This window comes from Xenopus laevis, chromosome 4L (genome assembly GCF_017654675.1).
Source record: "Xenopus laevis strain J_2021 chromosome 4L, Xenopus_laevis_v10.1, whole genome shotgun sequence".
NCBI lineage: Eukaryota > Metazoa > Chordata > Amphibia > Anura > Pipidae > Xenopus > Xenopus laevis.
The window spans coordinates 83,417,506-83,439,412 of record NC_054377.1 but is presented as its reverse complement, the minus strand read 5'-3'; the positions used below and the strand labels follow the sequence as shown (position 1 = coordinate 83,439,412).

The 21,907-nt window shown below is 37.2% G+C and overlaps 1 protein-coding gene across 6 annotated transcripts in view; it reads right to left on the bottom strand.

Moving 5' to 3' along the window:
• Positions 1-21,907, bottom strand: part of c1orf84.L (chromosome 1 open reading frame 84 L homeolog) — a 112,739-nt gene that overhangs the window by 2,394 nt on the left and 88,438 nt on the right. For 4 of the 6 annotated variants that reach the window (XM_018258299.2, XM_018258300.2, XM_018258303.2 and 1 more), the window contains 18 exons: positions 21,792-21,889; positions 20,415-20,547; positions 18,408-18,535; positions 18,203-18,265; positions 16,897-17,027; positions 16,631-16,813; positions 16,130-16,391; positions 14,253-14,332; positions 13,990-14,112; positions 13,331-13,533; positions 11,740-11,818; positions 9,478-9,558; positions 9,315-9,389; positions 6,812-7,209; positions 5,527-5,649; positions 4,237-4,681; positions 1,546-1,662; positions 1,340-1,408 (listed from right to left, as the gene is read on the bottom strand). In XM_018258299.2, coding sequence (XP_018113788.1) covers positions 1,340-1,408; positions 1,546-1,662; positions 4,237-4,681; positions 5,527-5,649; positions 6,812-7,209; positions 9,315-9,389; positions 9,478-9,558; positions 11,740-11,818; positions 13,331-13,533; positions 13,990-14,112; positions 14,253-14,332; positions 16,130-16,391; positions 16,631-16,813; positions 16,897-17,027; positions 18,203-18,265; positions 18,408-18,535; positions 20,415-20,547; positions 21,792-21,889 — 2,791 coding nt within the window. The remainder of the gene's footprint in view (positions 1-1,339; positions 1,409-1,545; positions 1,663-4,236; positions 4,682-5,526; positions 5,650-6,811; positions 7,210-9,314; positions 9,390-9,477; positions 9,559-11,739; positions 11,819-13,330; positions 13,534-13,989; positions 14,113-14,252; positions 14,333-16,129; positions 16,392-16,630; positions 16,814-16,896; positions 17,028-18,202; positions 18,266-18,407; positions 18,536-20,414; positions 20,548-21,791; positions 21,890-21,907) is intronic. The other 2 variants (XM_018258304.2, XM_018258305.2) reach the window with 1 other exon arrangement.

Sequence of the window (21,907 nt, the reverse complement as noted above, 5' to 3'; positions counted from 1 at the left end):
ATCCGGTAACCCACAGCAACAAATCTGCAGTTAGCTCGGACTTGTCTAGTGCTGTCTCTTTAATTGGTATTTGTTTGTTGCACTAGGTCCTCCTTTGCCTTATTACTGCAACTAAATTAATGTAGATGCTAAACAGAATGTGCCATATTTGTAAAAGAAAAACAAAGGCATCTTATTTTAAAGAAATACTCCTAACAGTTAAAACTTGCATCAAGTCATGATCATGATAGCTTGCCAAAGATGTAGTGAGATTAAACTGCTTTTGTCCCTGAACTTTAAAGGAGAACTTAAGCCTAACTAAAGAAGTAGGCTAGAAACGTTGTACATTATGCGTTGGTCTTATGTACCAGCCCAAGGCAAACACAGCCCTTTAGCAGGGAAGGTCTGTGCCTCTGAAGATGCCTCAGTAGCTCCCCATCTTCTTTTCTGCTGATTCACCTCACATGCTCTGTGCGGCTGTCACTTACTGAGCTTAGGGACCCACTGACATAGAATAGAAATGTCACAATATAAGGCAGATTAGTAATTAATACAGATAATTACTACATGGCAGCACAGAAACCAGTGCAACTAGCATCAGAATTTAATAATCAGCCTTGTAACATCAGCTTATATCTCAGGCAAACCTAATTTTCTGCTTCATAATATGCGACAACCCCTAAGTTTAGCTTCTCAACAGCTGCTCAGAGCCCACTGAGAATGTGAGTGTCACAGACACTTTCCAAGATGGTGACCCCCTGTGACAAGTTTGAAGTCCTGGATCATTGCTGCTATTGACAAGCTGAAACTTTAGGCTGGTGCAATAAGTTCAGTATATAAAATGGCATTTTTAGGGTTTAGTTCTCCTTTAATGTGGGGCCCAGGTGGAAAGCATTCTACAGATCTTTGCATTAGAAACTTTGGAGCATTAGTCTTTAAATGGATATTTGAAATAAATCGATGTAGAATAAAAATGGAAAAGGTTTTGCAAGGCTGGAAAATTATTACTGGAGCAAAATATAATCAGTGGTAATAGAACATCTATATATTTTCTCAAGGCCAGACAAGAGGCCAACAGAGTTGAAAGTGGCATATTAGAAAATATACAGCTTAATCATGCATAGGTACTTATTATCACCACAGCGAATGCTTTGGACACAAAAAGTAACAAAGCACTTAATAAAAGCCACAGTAGGAATCTTCAGCGGAATGACAGTTCCTTGTATAGTATGCTGTTATTTATTGAACTTTAAATATTCTGAAGGCCACATACTTATTTCCCTAACATCTCTCTTGACTGGTCGTTGCACACTGTTATTAAAAACTGACAAAAGATCAAGGGAAATTATAAATTACTTACAGTTTTACTAGAATGGGAGTCCAGGAACACCAGCACAAAGCAGTCTGTGAACTTCTGATTAAGTACCACCTGCAAGACACAAAAAGTACTTATATAATTGAAGAAAATGACATTTTATATGCAACAAATGATTTCTCTGACACACAATGAAGTACTACGTGTACAAGCAGCTCAAGAAAAATTTCCATACAGGAGATTATACTTACCAAATACTGGGTGCCAGTGTCTGGACTATGGAAATGTCGGCAGCTCTGGGGAAATCTACTGAGAAGAACTTTAATAAGGCTCTGATACCACTGAACACTCATTGATAAAAGGAAATCCTGCAAAACAGAGATCATGACAGTTAATTGGAATCATAGTTGAAAGAGTGTGAATATTGCAGAAAAGAATCCAACTCTCTCAGGAAAAACATGCAAATAGAGGCTAAAGCTGCAGTTAATAGGATACAAATTGTTGACCCGTGCACTGGAAAATAAAATGAATAATGATAAAAATTAAAGGAACAGTAACATCAAAAAATAAAAGTGTTTTAAAGTAATGAAAATATAATGCAGTGTTGCCCTGCACTGGTAAAACTGCTGTGTTTGATTAAGAAACACTACTATTATTTATATAAATAAGCTGCTGTGTAGCAATGGGGGCAGCCATTCAAAGGAGAAAAGGCTCAGGTTACACAGCAGATAGCAGATAAGCTCTGTCTGTCTAATGGTGTTATCTGTTATCCATTTGCTAACCTGTGCCATATAGCTGTTTTTCAATTTCCGCCATTGCTCCACAGCAGATTGTTTATATGAACTATAGTAGTGTTTCTGAAGCAAACACATCAGTTTTACCAGTGCAGGGCAACAGTACATGATATTTTCATTAAAATTTACATTTTTTGGTGTTACTGTTCCTTTAATTAAAAGAAGAATTATATGAATTGCCATGATGATAAACAAGTATATCCCTTTATACAACATAAATACTTAGAACTTGTGCTAAACATGCTTTTTGTCTATTGCTTTTACTGAGAAATACCATAGCTTTGGTCACCTCTTACACTAAACAGGGCACAGACTCAAAACCACATTCACTGTACATATTTCTGCTTTTATGTTAGAAAAGGAGAAGCTAGTACAAGTATGGGGCCTGTTATATAGAATCCTCTGGATCTGGGGTTTTCCATATAAGGGATATTCTTACATTAGGGGGCCCATTTACTTAGCTCGAGTGAAGGAATAGAGTAAAAATCGTTCGAATTTCGAATGGTCGAATATGGCTACTTCGGCCATCAAATGGGCTTCTTCGACTACAACCTTCGACTTCGAATCGAACGATTCGAACTAAAAATCGTTCGACTATTCGACCATTCGATAGTCGAAGTACTGTCTCTTTAAAAAATTCTTCGACCCCCTAGTTCACCACCTAAAACCTAACAAGGCCAATGTTAGCCTATGGGGAAGTTCCCCATAGGCTTCCTAACAATTTTCCTTAAAATGGATTAAAATCCTTGGAATCGTTCGATTCGAAGGATTTAATGGTTCGTTCGAACGATTATTCCTTCGATCGTTTGATCGTAGGAATATCGGTAAATCCTTAGACTTCGATATTTGAAGTCGAAGCATTTTACTTAGACGGTCGAATATCGAGGGTCAATTAACCCTCGATATTCGACCCTAGGTAAATGTGCCCCTAAGTCTACTAGAAAATCGTGGTTCTGCCTCCAATTAGGGTTAATTATATCTTAGTTTGGATCAAATACAAGGTATAGTTTTATTATTACAGAGAAAAATTAAGTCACTTTTAAAAATTTGGATTATTTGGATAAAATTGAGTCTTTTGGAGACGGCTTTTCCATAATTAGGAGCTTTTTGGATAACGGGTTTCGGGGTAGTGGATCCCATACCTGTAAAACAAGCAACTAGCCTACAGATAAGCCCAATATAATGAGATAGCCTAACAAAAGTAAACAAAGTTGATCATCTCTGACTGAAGAAATAAAGGTGTACGTTGAGAGAAAACCAAAACAACCGTCATTAATGATTTATGATAGCTAGGGAAAATATATATATATATATATATATATATATATATATATATATATATATATATATATATATATATATATATATATATATATATATATATACACACACACACACATAGGTATGGGATCAGTTATCTGAAAACCCGTTATCCAGAAACCTCCAAACTATGGGAAGGCCATTTCCCACAGACTCCATTTTCATCAAATAATTCAAAATGTTTAAAATTATTTCCCTGTTCACTTTAATAGTTAGATTTCTCAGTCAGCACCTGTAACCTCCCAATTCTTAAGACCTGATGCACGTCCAACGGTTTCCACCATGTATCCGTCCACTCACAATTTACAGATATTGACAGCACCAGCCATGGATTCCTTTGTTTAAAATGCCTTTATTGAGACATAGGTTTCAGACCCCAATACACTTGGCAACGTTTCAGACCGCCATCGCTCTTTTATCAAGCCACCTTACTTTAATAATTAAACAATACATTGTATCTGATCCCAACTATCCTATTGGGTTTATTTAATATTTGAATTATATTTTAGTAGAGAAGTTATGGAGATCAAAATTATGGAAAGACCCCTTATTCCGAAATTATTTAGCCCCAAACGCGGAGGTATTGTTTGTATAGCCTCTCAGCTGTGCTCACATAATTTTTATATACAGATTGATAAATGCCATACCTGTAAATGAAAAGAAATCTGATTGTTACATGCATTATATAAACTGTTACTACAGAATTATATGTGAATAAATAAATAAAGTTCTTTCTAGCTTCTAGAGCTGTATGTATAAATGTTTAGTTAGCCAAACACTAAAACAACAATACTCTAATCTTACAAAGTCATGTATGACACTTCTTACCAGCTGTGGGTCAATTTCAGCCACACTCCTTCCATGCACAGCTTCCAACAGTTCTTGCAGTTCATTAGAGCTAAGTTTACCTAATTTCAGTTTATCTGAAGCAAGTGGTTCCAAAAGATAAAGTCGTTTCCACAAGTTATCCCTGCGGCAATGACATTTTGCGAGTTGCACCATGTCAACCAATTGCCTCTGAGCTGTGGCAACTTCTGAGGCTAGCAATGGAAACAGGTGGGGGTTATAAAAGCTTCCCGCAGCTATTCTGTTTTGTTCTATGGTATCTTCTATATTCTCCATCTCCATTCTTTGGCATTTTCCAAGTTCTTGGACACCATCAAGCTCCTGGGCATCCCTCTGTAGCCTAGGTGGTTTTCGGAAGCGCCTCATGTCTGCTGTAAGACGTGGGAATAGTTCCCTCTGGCTGGTCATAATGATGTAAAATTGCAATCTAATGTGACAAATGTTGAGAAAGGAAAAAGTTATATTGATAAAGAAAGAATGAAAGAATGTTCATAATGCTGAAGAGGCTGCCAATTCCCACCACTTTCTTGACACAATATATTTTCATCAAATGTACAGCTACATCATTTTAGTTTATAAAATAATATTTATCATACAGCATTAAAAACAAGAGAATGCAAACACCTTAGAATTGCATAACCGATAAACGCATGGCCTATTTATAAAAGCATGAAAATATATTTTGTGTATTTCTTATAATATTCAGATATCATCCCTTGTATTTTTTATGTGCATGTTTCATACTGTGTGTGTGTGTGTGTGTGTGTGTGTGTATATATATACAGAGTCCAATATCAAACTCCTATATTCAACTTTAATGGGAACACGGAAACAACTAAAAAAAAGTATAGAATTTTTTTCAGCCTGGCCGAACCGAATCCTAATTTGCATATGCAAATTAGGGATGGGGAGGGAAACCAAGTGATTTTTTTTGTCACAGAACAAGGAAGTAAAAAATGTTTTCCGCTTCCCACCCCTAATTTGCATATGCAAATTAGGGTTCGGATTCGGTTTAGTATTCGGCCGAATCTTTTGTGAAGGATTAGTAGTTCAGCCGAATCCAACATAGTGGATTCCATACATCCCTGCTAATAGCCAATAGCAAACAATCAGTAGGTAGCATTTACTACTCAGTTGTTGGAAACAAACCATCTGATTGGTTGCAACAAGTAACTAGATGTGGGCAGACATAGGCCTTTTTATTACATTACTCCAATTGTCTCTTATTGGTAAGATTACACTATTATTTAAAATATTGTTACTGTTCCTTACCTCAGTGTTTGTCTCTCTTGTTCAGATTGCTCCTCAAAGGGCACAGCATTGTGGCACACCAGAAGTGACACATCAAAGTCGTCGTGATGACGGAGTCCCTCTGAATCTATATATGACCCCGAGCTGCATGGAAAATAACATTGTTCATAATTACAGTTCACATATTTAAAGAGTAAACGCTGCAAAGAATTTCAGTTCTGTAATGGTGAAATGGTCTTGCATTATTAAAGTTTGTATTACATAGATGTCCTGATATGGCCATTACGAAGAATGAAAATAACAATCACAGGATATAGGGTGGTTTTTTTTTACTGAAAATGGGCCAAAATTATGACCTAAAATGTGAGAAAACCACATTTCCAAGAGTCAATCTTAGATTGGCAGCTATCTGTCAGTTATACATTGAGAATGCTTAATTTTTTTCTTTCCCCCATCATGCTTACCAACCCCAGTCTATCAATCCAAAAATGACATCATTATGTCCACTATTACAATGCACACTCCTCTGCATGCTCTGGAACTGTAACATGACACAGCTATTCTTGTCACAAGTACTCAAGTCTAAAGATGGACATACATACGGAGAGCCCCTCGTTTAGCCCCGATATGCCCACCTGGAGGTGGGCGATATTGGCCTGATTCGATTGTGGGCCCTAGGGCCCAACGATAGAATCACAACGAGGAGAATATGGGCTGTAATCAAGGACCACATCAACGAACCAATGCAGTCCTTAATCCAATGGGATTTTTAAACCACCCAATCAACATCTGGTCAATTTTTAGCCACATATCGCTTGAGGAAGCTCGTTTATGGAGGCCTTTAGATGTAAATGGGCAAAATAAGATGCACTATGTGGGGGTCAGCTTTTCTATAGATCTTTATTTATCAGCAAGAGTCTTTTCAGTGTCAACAAAAATGTGAAACTCTCAATCCTCACTTCAAAATGTTGGATCAGAATGCTTAATACCATTCATAATGTATGTATTAACTAAGATTGGAATAACCAATATTTTAGCTAATATTACACTTAATCGAACTCTTGCTTTTTCTACTTGAAAAATATTTTTGTTATATTGCACGATTAATGCTTTCTCTATATATGTCTGCACACTTTTTTGTGCTGCTATATTTTTTAGGAAAACTTGCCTGAATTAAAAAAGAAAGATATATAAAAGATATCCGATTGGCTGTTACTGACAACGTTTACCTATGTAGACATATTGCCGTGTATTGCTGCTCCATAGTCTAGTTTTATGATGCAAAACGAAAACAATATCCCATTACCTGTTCCAGATGGACACTAGTCCATACTCATTCTGATCTCCTGTAGCACATTTCTTTCCATGGTTTGCAGGAGTTGATGGTCTAATCATGCGTAGTGGTTTCATGTGATAAGTCCTTGCATGATCTGCTATGTAGTTGTACAGTTGATGAGCAGCAATCATCCCTGTAGGTACAGACAATGTTCCTTGATACACATGGTTGCGTCCATACTTTGGGATATCTGGATGCTGGGAGATGAAGAGTTGAAGAAAACTTGCAAGATCATAGCCCTGACGGAGGGACATGCTGGAGCCCAGCAAATACTGATGTACAACTCTTAGGTGGAAGTCATAGCTGAATGAATGAACATGCATCAGGTCCCGAACTTTATCACACTCTTCTGTAAACAGCATTGAAAGCTGCAGAGAGAGAAAATAAAAGGAGGTGAAACCATGATGGCATGAAGTGTCCTAGGAAACTGGTAATAGAAAAACAGTCAGAAGTAAAAAAACAAAAAGGAAGACAATATCTAGGAGCTGATTTCAACAAACAAAAATGCCAAACCAGAGGGACAACAACCAAACTGAGAAATATTCTTGATCCACCAACACCATATATGACAGTCCATTGTGTAAAATGAAGCATTATATCAGATATCAACCACTGAGCCACCAAGCAGTATACAATCCTAAATTAATTTTAGAAAATCTGCCAGGTACTTGTGAAGCCACCTCTTCTACACACCTGCAAGACTTTTACCTGCAACAGGATATATAACAACAATAGCAAATCTGCATCTAGATTCAATAACTAGAATGACAAATCTAGAAGTTAAAGCATGAATTAGCTCCCAGCTCTTTAAATGTGTCTATTACACCATCAGCCAGCACCAAAACTGCCAAACATGTGAATGTAACCCTACACCAATTACTCTGCACAGAGAGAGTACCACAGCACTAGGAGTTTGGAATCAAATCAGCACCGGAATACCTCCAAACTAAAAATGGTGGCAAGGAACTGAAGCAGCAGGTAATAATGTCACTGTGCAAACTGCTGATGAGCTATATTAGAAAGCCCAGAAGTAAGAGTGTGGTACTAAAGTCTGATATCTATAGTAAAAAGTCAACTGGATTTGCTGTATTTTCTTTTTCCTTGAAGACTTTTCATTAGTCATCCAACTGGCTTTCCCAATTCAGAATGCATTTTGGTGAGCTGTTACAGCCTTCTGTCAATTATAGATTCAGAATGCTTAATTTTTTCTCCCCCCCCCCCCCCCTGAATTGAAAAAGACACTTAGATGACTCGATAAAAGTCTTCAAAGAAAAAAAATACAGCAAGTCCAGTTGATTTGACTTATTACTATAGCATGACCTGGATGAATAAGAACCTTCACAAACGTACTAAAGATGGTGGTATAATATGGATTACAGGTACTTATAGCATGGTTAGTGGTAGCATACTATAACTGAGGATTAGTAAATGCACTTGCCAGTAAATCTGTGTTATTGACTGAGGCAAGCATATAGCACAAGTATGAAGTCAACATATACTGTGAAGTTAAAAATGCAAACGATAATGAAGGTCCTGCTAGGAAAAAATACTGGAAAGCCAAAATTGTGAACTAACAGCAACAGTTTTTGCTGGAGCACAGAGAACATACCGCAGATTCAGAGGAAGATTCAGGGGTACTCTTGCTATGAACTCGAATCGAAATGGTTCCCTGATGAAAAGAGCATATTTAAGGTGTACAAAAAAGGCACCAGGGCCTTTGTTTTAGCAGGGGACAAAACTAGCCAAATCCACACCAACACCACCAAGCAAAATCTCATCTTTCAGTCAAACCCCTTGACAGAAGAAACTGACAGTAATTCAATATAGTATATTTCAATAATGATATAAATCATCACAATATAGGGCACAAAGAGTTTCCAGGTAAGTAGCAGCACATTATGTTATTGACATTGAGTCAATTAAAATAAACCTCAGTAATTAACAGTAATTATCTGGTAATTGCAAAGGTATTATTTCAGCTAAACGGATATCTGTAGCGGAATGGTTACGTGCAATATGCTCAACAGAAATTAAAACTGAAGTGTCAAAATATAATAAACACTAATAATGGGATCCCTGGAAGATGTCTCATTCAATCCCTTCATATAATATTAGAGCAAGAGTGCAAATCCATTTGGTACAGTGACTGAACAAGATGGCACCAAGTCATTCATTCATTTATATAGTGCAGTCTTGAATAAATCCATAGCCAGGTACAGGCAGCTAAAGCAAGGTAACTACCCAATCAGCAAGTGCTGCTTGAAACTTAAATGAAAGCAAATAAGGAAAGCTACAGTAATACTGGTTGGCTATCTCTACAGAAAGACAGCTGGCAGCAATTCAAAACATTTTCCAAAATGTTTCCTATTAGAGAAAAAATCCAAAGGTATAACACATAAATCTGTAAAAGCAAGATGGCAACAAAATGGGAAACAAAGTATGAAAAACATATGTACATTCAGAGTAAAGTTACCTGAGAATTAACAGACTGGCCCATAGGTATGCGGGAGCATTCTAGGGCATATTGCTTCACACAAAAATAGCAGCCCTGTAAATAGGAGAAATGAGTATTGATTAGATCTACAATTTTTGCCAAATCTACCAGTCAACATTAAGTTCAAATATATAGTTTAAACCTGGAATGAGAGCTCCATTAGTACAATGCCACCAGGCAGCGCCCTCTGCAGGTGATAAGTGGTCACTGTAGAACTTCCACTCTAAAAATAGAGAAATAGTGTTTCGTTAGCCACATTTTATCCTAAAAATCCTTGTGTACAATGTTTCTATGAGGAGGTTGCACAAAGGGCAGATAGCGGTTATATACCTTACTTAAAGGGATCCTTAAATTAAAGTTTGGTATCTTACAGAATGGCAAATTCTAAGCAATTTTTCAATTGGTCTTCATTATTAAAGGGACCCTGTCATCGGAAAACTTGTTTTTTCCAAAACGCATCAGTTAATAGTACTACTCCAGCAGAATTCTGCACTGAAATCCATTTCTCAAAAGAGCAAACAGATTTTTTTATATTCAATTTTGAAATCTGACATGGGGCTAGACATGTCAGATTTCCCAGCTGCCCCCAGTCATGTGACTTGTGCCTGCACTTTAGGAGAGAAATGCTTTCTGACAGGCTGCTGTTTTTCCTTCTCAATGTAACTGAATGTGTCTCAGTGGGACATGGGTTTTTACTATTGATCTACCATGCATCTTGTGTTAGGGAGCTGCTATCTGGTTACCTTCCCATTGTTCTTTTGTTTGGCTGCTGGGGGGAAAAAGGGAGGGGGGTGATATCACTCCAACTTGCAGTACAGCAGTAAAGAATGATTGAAGTTTATCAGAGCACAAGTCACATGACTTGGGGCAGCTGGGAAACTGACAATATGTCTAACCCATGTCAGATTTCAAAATTGAATATAAAAAAATCTGTTTGCTCTTTTGAGAAATGGATTTCAGTGCAGAATTCTGCTGGAGCAGCACTATTAACTGATTCCTTTTGAATTTTATTTTTTCCCATGACAGTATCACTTTAACTTCTTATTTGCTGTCTTCTTCTGACTCATTCCAGCTTTCAAATGGGGGGGTCACCCCATTCAAAAAGCAATGCTCTCTAAGGCTAAAATAAAATTGTTATTGCCACTTTTTATTGCTCTTCTTTCTATTCAGGCCCTCTCCTATTCATATTCCAGTCTCTTATTCAAATCAATGCATGGCTGCTAGTGTAATTTGGACAGCAACCGGACTGCTGAAAGTGCAAACTGGTGAGCTACTGAATAACTCAAAAACTACAAATAATAAAAAATGAAAACCAACTGCAAGTTGTCTCAGAATATCACTCACTACGTCATATTAAAAGTTAATTAAAGGTGAACAACCCCTTTGACCCAGGATTCTAAATCACAGTTAACGAAATACTGATAAACAAGTTTTTTCTAAAGAAAAAAAAATTGCCTTAACGCATATTCTCTTCCAGGGGTTTTCATCCAGATGAGAAGTTCACAAATGTTAAAGCTGTGTCACATGTAACATTTTTTAAAACTGTTTATTAAATAATTACAATGTAGCATAAAAACGCTTGTGGGGAATAAGTGTGTATATCAGCCAGGCATATTTCTAAATTACTCATGAATTTTCTACTCTCCCACAAACCTTTGCGCTATTATAAACCACCCAAAAACCACTATCACATTACGTCAAGCTGGAATAATGACATCCCATTTGTAGCAATGTATAATTAAGTCACATGTGCTATCAGTCCAGGCAAATTCATTTGTTTTAAAGGAGAAGGAAAGGTTAAAACTAAGTAAGCCTTATCAGAAAGGTCCATCTAAATATACCAGTAAAACCCCAAAGTAGTGCTGCTCTGAGTCCCCTGTCAAAAGAAAAACTGCATTTCTTTCCTTCTATTGTGTACACATGGGCTTCTGTATCAGACTTCCTGCCTTCAGCTTAAACCTCATTGCCCTGGCAAGAGCATGCTCAGTTTGCTCCTCTCCCCTGCCCCCTCCCTTCTCTACTGTAATCTGAGCCCAGAGCAGGGAGAGACTCAGGCAGGAAGTGATGTCACACCATGTTAATACTGCAGCTCCTATCCTAAACAAACAGAGTTTCTAGAGCTGTTTACTCAGGTATGGTAAAACATTCTACAGAATAAATATAGCATTCTAGCTTGCACTATTGCAGCTAATCTATTGGCAATAAAATGCCTCCGTAGCTTTCCTTCTCCTTTAAGAGATTTAAAATTGTCCTGGCATATCAGTTCCTATGTGTAAAAACACACATTATAGCTATCATAAGTTATATTGGAAACTGCCCATCACCAGCATTCATAGGCAGATTTGAGCCATAAAACGCTCAGGACTGGGGGCTGCCCTGCCAACTAAAACCAGGGAGACCTTACCTTGGGACTACCCTCATTCTTTGGCTTTGCAGCTCTGCTCTCAGGGACTAGTGATGCCAGTGCTCTAATCCGAGCAGTGCTGAAAAATAAAAAGAAAAAAACAGTTGGTTGAGTTGGGGTGAATATACATAATCACCTAGCGCAGATTGGTATCACTGTAAGGTATGGATACATACAAGAAAAGACAAATATATGAGGAATTCTCCTAAATAATACCGGAAACTTGGGGATTCTGTCATGGGAAAGTTTGTATCAGTTAACAGGGCTCCTCTAGCAGAATCCTGCATTGAAATTCATTTTTTGAAAGGGCAAACAGATTTTTTTTTATAATTAATTTTGAATTCTGACATTGGGCTAGACATGTTATCAGTTTCCCAGGTGCCCCCAGTCAAGTGCCTTGTGCTCTGATAAACTTCATTCACCCACTATCACCCCCCCCAGTAGCAGTCTATCAACAGAACAATGGGAAGTTAACCAGATAATTAGATTATCAAATATTATCTGTACACTGGTAATCAAATTATCTACCTCACAAGGACTAAACATGGAGTAGATTAAATTTGACCTCAAGAAATAACCACCAAATGCATAGGAAGTATGTTAAGTACAAGCCGTCTTATTTGCACTCATGTTGAACTTTAAAGTCATTATTCAAAGATTGCTGAAGACTGAGGTGTCGGTTTGCACAGGATGGGCACTGGAGGCAAGTATTTCTACAGCACTTAACCATCCACTCTAACTGTAATGTTTTCACTTCATGTGTGTGGTAGTTGCTAAACTACCGGTACTAATTACTAATGTAATATTTTTAGTAAATTCATTACATTGTACCCCAGTGGCTGAATTAGCATGACATAACTCTAAACTTGGCAAGCTATACTATTGCCTAAAAAAAGTATTAAGTGATGAGCATAATCATACCTTAAAAGGCATATTATCTAACAGAGTACAATCACGTATCCTCTGTTAGAGAAGCAGTAGTGACTAATTTATCAGTGGAGGAGTTTCAATACGCAGCAAATTCAGCTGTCTACAAGGTGCTAATTAACAGCCAGTTCAGTAACTTTCGACTGAGATTTTTGATCCCTATGTGAAGGACCCTTGCAAAATCAGTGAGAGTAACCAAAATCTAGTCAGGCTTACAACACCAGAATGCAGAAGATCCTGTCAGCTGTCACTGACAAGGGTGCAGTCACTAGCTGGCCTGGTAGTGAAACTACACTTTACACATGGGTCAGTCTCTATCTGTCTCCATATATATCTGTGGCCAAGTAAACAACTGGACTGCATGGGAATCAGTCCACATGACTGGTTTAGGATTATAGAGTGTCTCAGTGAGGGCCGTGGACAGGGAAATGCATTAGTCCCTGTCTAAATAAATAAATGAAAGAACAGAGTTAGAATTTTTGACAGCTGTATACGTTTCATAAATAATATTAAATAAGATTGCAACAATGGCAATCAAACTTTTTTTCTAATGAAAAAGGGAGTTGTTCAATAAATATAAAGTAGAGATTTGTAATCCTTGGTCTGTGCTCATGTTTCAATTTATTCATGAATGGCTAACAGCATATAAAGGGCATGGGCTTACCTGCGGGCAGGAGATGCAGGACGTAACTGTACCAGAATGAAGCCAGTGCTTTGAAGATACTGTATGTATTGCTGCATGAATGCAGTGCACAACTCTTGGAGCCATGGATCTTCCTTTGCTTTGCTTGGTGGCATTTCCGCTGAGTCACAACTGTGACTACGATCTCTCCCCGATGTGCCAGAATCATTGGACCGATGCCGCTTCTGGATAAAAAAAAATATATATCCCCATGACTGACACTTTCGCAGTCAATAAAATGAATGGTATCCTCATACAGAGATGTCAGTTCTGATCACTCCTAGGACATATACAATCTAAAACAAGATCTACACATGTATTGATAGATTTAGTGACATAAGCCTGGGGTTTGGATACACCAGGGTTTTCAACAGGTGCAAGATTCACAAGAGGGGTGGGATGGACGAGCGGCGTCAAATACAACTATGCAGAAATGCAAGGAGCACCTTTTGACACAAGTACCATTAAATAAATGTGATTGTTTTTTGTGTATCTCACCACGACAAACTTGCACAAATTCGAATTATCTTTCATATATGAGCCCTTTCATAAAAGAGCTGAGTTCAAACTGAAAGCTGCATATTGGTGTCACATATCTGACTACCTTAAAGTCTGCTTGCACCATACAGTCCCCATCCTACCTTGCCTTCGCTCCAGCCCTGATCATTGTGTATTTGTGCTTGAAAAGAAGGATCAAATAGAAGTGGAGTGGCACAGTAATGAACTAGTCGGGCTGATTGCTTCAGAGTATCCAAATCTGTTGCCTGCATGGTAGATTTACATAGAAAATGTCTGAACAGCAGAAATAAGTCACAGAAAGTCAACAGAAGCCACAACATTTAGCAAACTGGAGGAAAAAAATCAAGCAATAGCTTAGATGTTTATTTGATTTAATTGTACTTACACTGATTGGCATGTTGGATTGTGCGGATCTCTGCTGCCATGTCACAAACAGATTTTCAATTTTGACCTGCTTTTCTACCTCTAAAGAAAGGAAAATGAAAATTATTTAAATGTTCTCATTATATTGCAATATGTTATATAAGTATAAATATGTTACCAGTGAAAAATGCAGTGAAAAACTTTCAAAATAATTGTTTATTGAAAGTTAGGTATCAGAAAAGTATGCAAAGTTTAGACTAAGACTTTAGAGTTTACTCTAATTTTGTTAATCTCAATTAAAGTGCAATAGATATGGTGTCTCTGCCTTTATTAACCTTTCTTATCTCCCCCAACCTTCCCAGGCTTTAGGGTAATGACTCACAGTGCTACTTGTCACCCGAGATTTATCATGGCTACAATTCGCCAGGAAATACCCTGCCATAGACAATACTGTCTAGGCTAAAACTGTCTCTAATATTGTCTCTGCTAAAACACTCAAATCGTGTTATCGCTCAAAAATGCTGCATGTGTTTTTGAGCAATTAAGAATGGGGCCGTTCTATCTTAATTGGGATCAAGTACAACATACTGTTTTATTATTAAAAAGAAAAAGGAAATCTTTTTTTTTTTTTTAATAAATGTGAATTATTTAAAAATGGGGAGTCTATGGAAGATGGCCTTCCCTTAATTTGTAGCTTTCTGGATAATGGGTTTCCAGATACCGGATTTTATGCCTGTATTGTAGCCCTGAAAAATCACGGACGACAAGGACCACTGTGTTTGAAACAATAGTAGTCTGAAAGCTGGAAACTCTTCCATTTCTTCCAATTGTTGGTGATATTCAATGTTTATGGCAGTTTTTTTTCTTTGTTCTGTTTATTTATCATCTAAATTAATTAACCAAGTATAGTAATAAGGGCACTTGGTTATTTTCCTAATTCAAAGGCTTTGTGGCATCTTGATTGAGTACTTTTGCTTTTGTTTTTCGCAGCAAAGGGGTTGCAGACCTTGCCTAAGCTTTCAGACAAACAAACAAGAGAAACTATACTCCTGAACATTGCAAGTCTCTATAAAAACAAATTTTTTTTTTCTAGTAGTATGTGCCATTGGATAATCCTAAATAGAAAACTGCCATTTTAAAGTATTAAGGACGGCATCCTGGCAAGTATGATGCATTGTGTTCTCATGACTCACTGACTCACTGAAACTTGTGTATTACAATGACTCACTGAAACTTGTGTCACATGACTCACTGAAACTTGTGTATTATAATAAATAAAGTACCCCCAGTTGCAAAATATGAGGATATTAGAAGCTACCTCGGAGTTCCATGACCTGTATAAAAAATATGGTCATGAAACTCCTCAGTAACTTATAATATCCTCATATTTTACAAGAGGGGGTACTTATATATATATAAAATAACGGCACTCAAAGGATTTGTGAAGAAACAAAAACGGTCCTTTCTTTGGCTCAACGTTTCGTTGATTAGGTATTCATTCTGAAGGTATAGTTTTCATTTAACCTATTAATGCATCCCTTTAACCCAGGGATCCCCAACCTTTTGAACCTGTGAGCAACATTCAGAAGTAAAAGTAGTTGGGGAGCAACACTAGCATGAAAAATGTTCTTGGGGTGCCAAAGAAGTGCTGTGATTGGCCATTTGGTAGCCCCTATGTGGATTGTCAACCTACATTGAGAATCTGTTGGGCAGTACACCTGGTTTTTATACTACCAAAACTTGCCTCCAAGCCTGGAATTCAAAAATAATCACCTGCTTTGAGGCCACTGGGAGCAACATCCAAGGGGTTGGAGAGCAACATGTTGCTCACGAGCTACTGGTTGGGGATCACTGCTTTAACCTATACTGTAGTGTTCAAACAATAATATCATGTCTGACCTTTCCTTTCAGTGCTTTTGATTTCCAGAAATTGAGCTCCATGTCTGGACACAGTGTCCACCTCAGATAAAAGATGTATAGGTTTTGTTGGCATGACATCCCTAAGAACTTCATCAAAAGGCACCATGTCTGGAGGAAAATGCAAGGATGGCAGACTACGCCCTGCTGTGCCCAGTCTTGTCTGCTCTTTGTATGGTGGCGGTGTGGAACTTCGGACAAGTGCATCCACTTCTAGTGTCGAGTTTAAGAAAGGATTTGGATCCTTAGGGAAAAAAGGAAAATCGTAAGACAACAGAGGAGGATGGTTACAATTTGCAAGTAACAAATAATTATAAACCACAAAGACATGGAAACTGTGTGCAGGACAAAAGATGTAGAACATATGCACAGGGAAAAGTGTAAACATAGGAATCAAAAGGAAGAAAAAAGATAAATATATTACTATACAACAGGTGGACAAATCAATCTGTATAGAACCTTTCACTTCCCAAGTTACAGTACCTGCTTGCTGTCTTCATGCCAAGGTGTATCTGAGAAGCAGTAGTGATGGAAAAGCCCAAGTTTCTGGTTTAGCAGACAGTGCACAACATGAGCTCGGGCATTCTGCCACTGAATCAGGCGTACTAGAGAACGACTCAGAGAAGCACCCAAATCAGGAGACCAGTTATATGTGTACAGGTTCAACTGTTGAGCCAAGATTAAAAACACATTAGTAAAATAATCAGTGCACAAATTTAAAAAAAAAAAGTTATAAAACTACTTAACACCTTTTTGTCTTGGATCTCAATTAAAAGGAACCGTTGTCTGGGGACTAAACCACTCCCTGAAGTTGAAAGTTCCACAGGTCTTTCTGAAGTGCCAAGTTCCATGGCCTCAAAACGCTGGAAACCTTTTTGTGCTAAAAGAAGCAAGTAAAAAAAAGAGGGTCATATAAGGTAAAACTGTCGCTTACAGCACCATGTACCTTTTCAAGTAGAAATAAAAATGAGTTAACTATATGGATCTGTTAACAGACCAGCTAATTTGATGCGGTCTCTTAAAGGTAAAGGTGGTTTTATCCAGTAGGCCAATAAACATGCAGTGAAAATGTATTTCCTTCCAATACAAGAAGAAGGGTGTATTGCGGTGCAGCTCAACAGGGCTAAAATTCCACAAAGATGGAGATGTACACAAAAACAAAGAAATAGATACTTCCTTTTATACTCTTTCCTGTCCAAGATGACCTGATTAAAGGGAAAAATGTTATATTTTGTACAGGAAATCTCACGTAACTTGTTTAAGAGTCCTAAAGAAACATATCCAGTGTTGTCTTAGAATAGAAATAAACTTGCCTCTATTTGATATGAAATATGAATCAAATCCAAGCTACTATTTTATGATTACAAAGAAAAAGGAAATCCATTTGGATTAATTGGATAAAATTAAGTCTATTGGAGACAGCTTTTTGGATAACGGGTTTCCAGATAACGGATCCCATACCTGTATGCCGAGTGTGTGTAATTTCTAATTTCAAAACAGTCCAACATTGTTAGTCTCAGATTAAGTGAGAGTGGGTGTGACCCCTGTCCCACACAAATTTTTACCTAATCAAATCAGTTCTATCACAAGGGATCACAACATGAACCCATTTAATTGTTGCTAAACTGCAAGAGCACCTTTAAAATGCCACTGTTTATGGCAGTAACTGCTGGAGACCTATGACTGTAGTGCATACCTATATTAACTTGTAAACAGCACTTAGAGGCTGATTTATGAAACATTCAACTAGGAAATCGGAAAGGATTCGTAGTGGTTCAGCTTGTTTTTGGATCCATAAAAGTCTGGAAAGTTGTAAAGAACTGAAAGCTGATAATAGTGTCAATTTGTCATACCTTATTACTTTGATATTGCCCATTAAAAAAATTCCTGCCAGTGGGTCCTCTATTAAAGCCCCTCCACCAGTGAAGAAGGTGCAGACACAATTGAATGTGATATCAAACAACCATCACCTTTTCCCGATATTCTGTATCTATAGTGTTTATTAAAAAGGAAATTCTCTAGCTGCTGAACTCTGTATATTGTGAGATAACTTACACTTTTTCATCTTGATTCCCTCATCATCATTATCATCACCAACATCATCATCACTTGTATACACTGAGAGCAAAGGAAAACCTCTCATCACTGCACAACTTATTTTCTAAATTGTTAATACATGGGAAAAAAATCTCTCTAAAGTTCTAAGGTTCAACTCAACAGGACAGTCTAAATTATAATATATCCTAACATACTGAATTACCTTGCTCAGTGTTGTACCTCCACTGATGGAAGTTACGCCCCAACAGAATGAGTTCTCGGGCGGATGCAGGGCGTGGTGAGCTGTGCTGAGTCGGGGAATATGGCACAAACACAGGTCCTTCAGAGCCACTTGCAAAAAAAAAAAAACATTTTGGAATATTTCATAAGAAAATGAACAAGGGCAAAGACAAAAGATCAACAATTATGTATTCAGAAGCTGAAATATAACTTTATAGCATCTCCTTTTACAAATGTATTTGTAACATTTAATTTCCATATGTAAACACGTAGTGATTCACTTTTAGTATGCTATAGAATGGCCAGTTCTGAGCAACTTTTCATTTGGTCTTCATTATTTTGGTTTTTTAATTATTTGCCTTTTGCTCCTGACTCTTTCCAGCTTTTAAATAGGGGTTACAGACCACATCTAAAAACAAATGCTCTGTAAAGTTACAAATTTATTGTTATTGACACTTTTTATTACTCATCTTTCTATTCTATTCTATCCTCTCCTATTTAAATCCCAGTCCCTTATTCAAATCAATGCATGGTAGCTAGAATTTGGACCATAGCAACTAGATTGCTGAAATTGCAAACGGGAGAGCTGCTGAATAAAAAGCTAAATAACGAAAATGAAAACCAATTGCATATTGTCAGAAAATATCACTCTTTACATGTGTGATGAGCGCCCAGTTCTTCACTTGCATCATGGTGTAGATATATCATCACACCACAGTTTGGCACCACATTCAAAATAAATTGATGCCAAAGACCAGGGTTCAATGCCCAAATATAGGTCTTATAGTTGCACTATAATTATTTTGACTGTCCTTGGTTCCTGACCCTTCTGGCTGTTTCAGACGATGCTTATTCGCTGCCGACCCTGACCATCTTGCTTAGACATCAACAGATCTGCTTAAAGGGGTTGTTCACCTTTAAATTTCCTTTTAGTAATCTGAACTCTGAACTAGCTTTTCATTTTTTATTATATTTGTTTTTTAAGTTATTTACATTTGTATTCAGCAGTTCTCTAGTTTGCAATTTCAGCAATCTGGTTAATTTGAATAACAGACTGCAATAAGAATAGGATAGGGCCTGGGTAAAATAAAAAGTAGCAATAACACCACATTTGCAGCCTTACAGAGCATTGTTTTTTAGATGAGGTCAGTGACCCCTATCTGAAAGCTGGAAAGAATCAGAAGAATAAGGCAAATAACTCAAAAACTATAAAAAAAAAAAAAGAAAAAGAGGAGGGCCAATTGAAAAGTCAGTCTGCACACCAACTTCTCCTTGGTTCCAACTCCAATCTACTAGAGCTGCTAGGCCCTGACAACATCATACCAAGAGTTAAAGAAACAGTAACACCAAACAATTTAAATGTTTTAAAGTAATGAAAATATCATATAGTGTTGCCCTGCATTGGTAAAACTGGTGTGTTTGCCTCAGAAACACTACTCTAGCTCATATGAAGCTGCTGTGTAGCCATGGTGGAAATTTAAAAAAGGCTATATGGCTCAGGTTAAATAGTGGATAACAGATAACACCATGATAACACCTGTAACACTAGGTTTTACAGAGCTCATCTGCTGTATAACCTGAGCCTTTTCACTTTTGAATGGCTGTAACACAGCAGCTTATTTATATAAACAACAGTAGTGTTTCTGAAGCAAATAAGCAATTTTACCAGTGCAAGACAACACTAAATTATATTTTTATTACTTTACTTTTTTGATGCTACTGTTCCTTTAACTCAAAGTTTAACCATCCCTTAAAATGACATATATAATTATATATTATATCATTATTTCTATTATACATGATCATTGTAAATGCTGTTTTAGGGAGTGATTGTGCATTTGCATTACTTAGATTCTAAACATGTTTAATAAATTAACCTTCTTTAAGACCATCATGAATCCCTGTAGTGACTCAACTAGACGATGCAACATTTCTGCTTGCCTTTAAAACATTATCTCCTGAACCAGAAAGATTTATTTTAAAAACTTACATAAGTTTTTCAAAGACCCTCACACTGGTGTCACTGGCCAAGGATGTGATAATACTGAAGAGTTCCAAAAGAACAGATGGAAGGAGAAAGCGTGAAACAGTCTGTGCTGAGCAAAGCTGTATGGATGGACATCCTGGAGAAGTAGAAACGCAAAGTCAACCTTTTACACACTTATATTAGAGGAATACTTCCAATTCACTGGTTTCAGTTTGAATCAGAAAAATCAAAATACTAATTACTCATTTATGCCAAAATAAGCCGTCTTTGGGTAAACAAATCTTGCTCATCTGAAAAAACTGGCCTTACACACAGCTTGGCTTAAAGAGACACTATACACCTAAAAACACTTTTGCGAAAAATGAGCACAATAAATACTACTTGTGCTGAATTTTCTTGGTAAGTACCAGAAATAACACAAACCATAGATAAACAATGAACAAAAAGTAGGTTCAGCACAAGCCCTGTTTGTTGAGTTCATACTGAAAGGGGTGAAAACTGTCCCATTAAGGCCACTTTTGTTTAATTAATTGTAGAACATGTGTGAGGTATGACATTTACCTAATTCATTGATATGTCAAAAGATGAATACAGCAGCTGGCAAATTTGGAGTTATGCTGTGTACATGTTTAGTAGACCTACTCCACTTTATAATCATAAACTGGTATTTCTTTGAATACTACTTGACTCAGTATAGTCTTATTCGCATACAAATGAAAGTAGATATCTAGTTTACTGACTTCACTCTCACCTTCTGTCTGCTTATTCTGCTTTCTGTATTTGTCTTGACTTCCTCCCCTTACCTCTTGCACTGTTTTTGTCCCACAAATCACATAATCAATATCACATAATACATTTGCCTGATTTTACACGATTTTTTTGGTCCCCTAAAAAGCTTAAAAGGTGGGTTATACTGTACTAAAGAGATACTGACACCAGAAATTAAACCTTTTGTACATCTATCATAAAATTGTCTTTGTATGCTATTTATAATTTTGCCATAAACATATTTGCTTGATGCTTTAACATTACCTATCTGACCCCCCCATGTTCCTTTGTGAGGGGGCTGCCATATTTGTACAGCAGTAGTCTGACAAGTTGAGAAGGGACAGTCAGGTTGGCAAAACAATCAGGTTTAGGAACTAAAAAAGCAACATGACCGACTGGTAACTTTTGATGTACATATTTTGAATGTCAGTATCACTTAAGTGCTGTTGTCATGGGAGCAGACAAAAGAAGAAGAAAAAGAGTGAAATGACTCTATACTCACAGGCCAATATATAGTCAAGTAAGTAACAATTGGGGTAAATTCGAGAAATATATCATTAAAGTTCCAGCAATGTACATAGAAAAAAGGATAAGGTTGTTTCTTTAACAAACCTAGCTGATTCATGAAGTTCATCCACTGTAAACAGGTATGACTGTACAAGGGATGCAGAGATCCTATTTCCCCTTCTTCTAGCTGTAACTGCCGTTTTCTATAAAATAAATTGTGT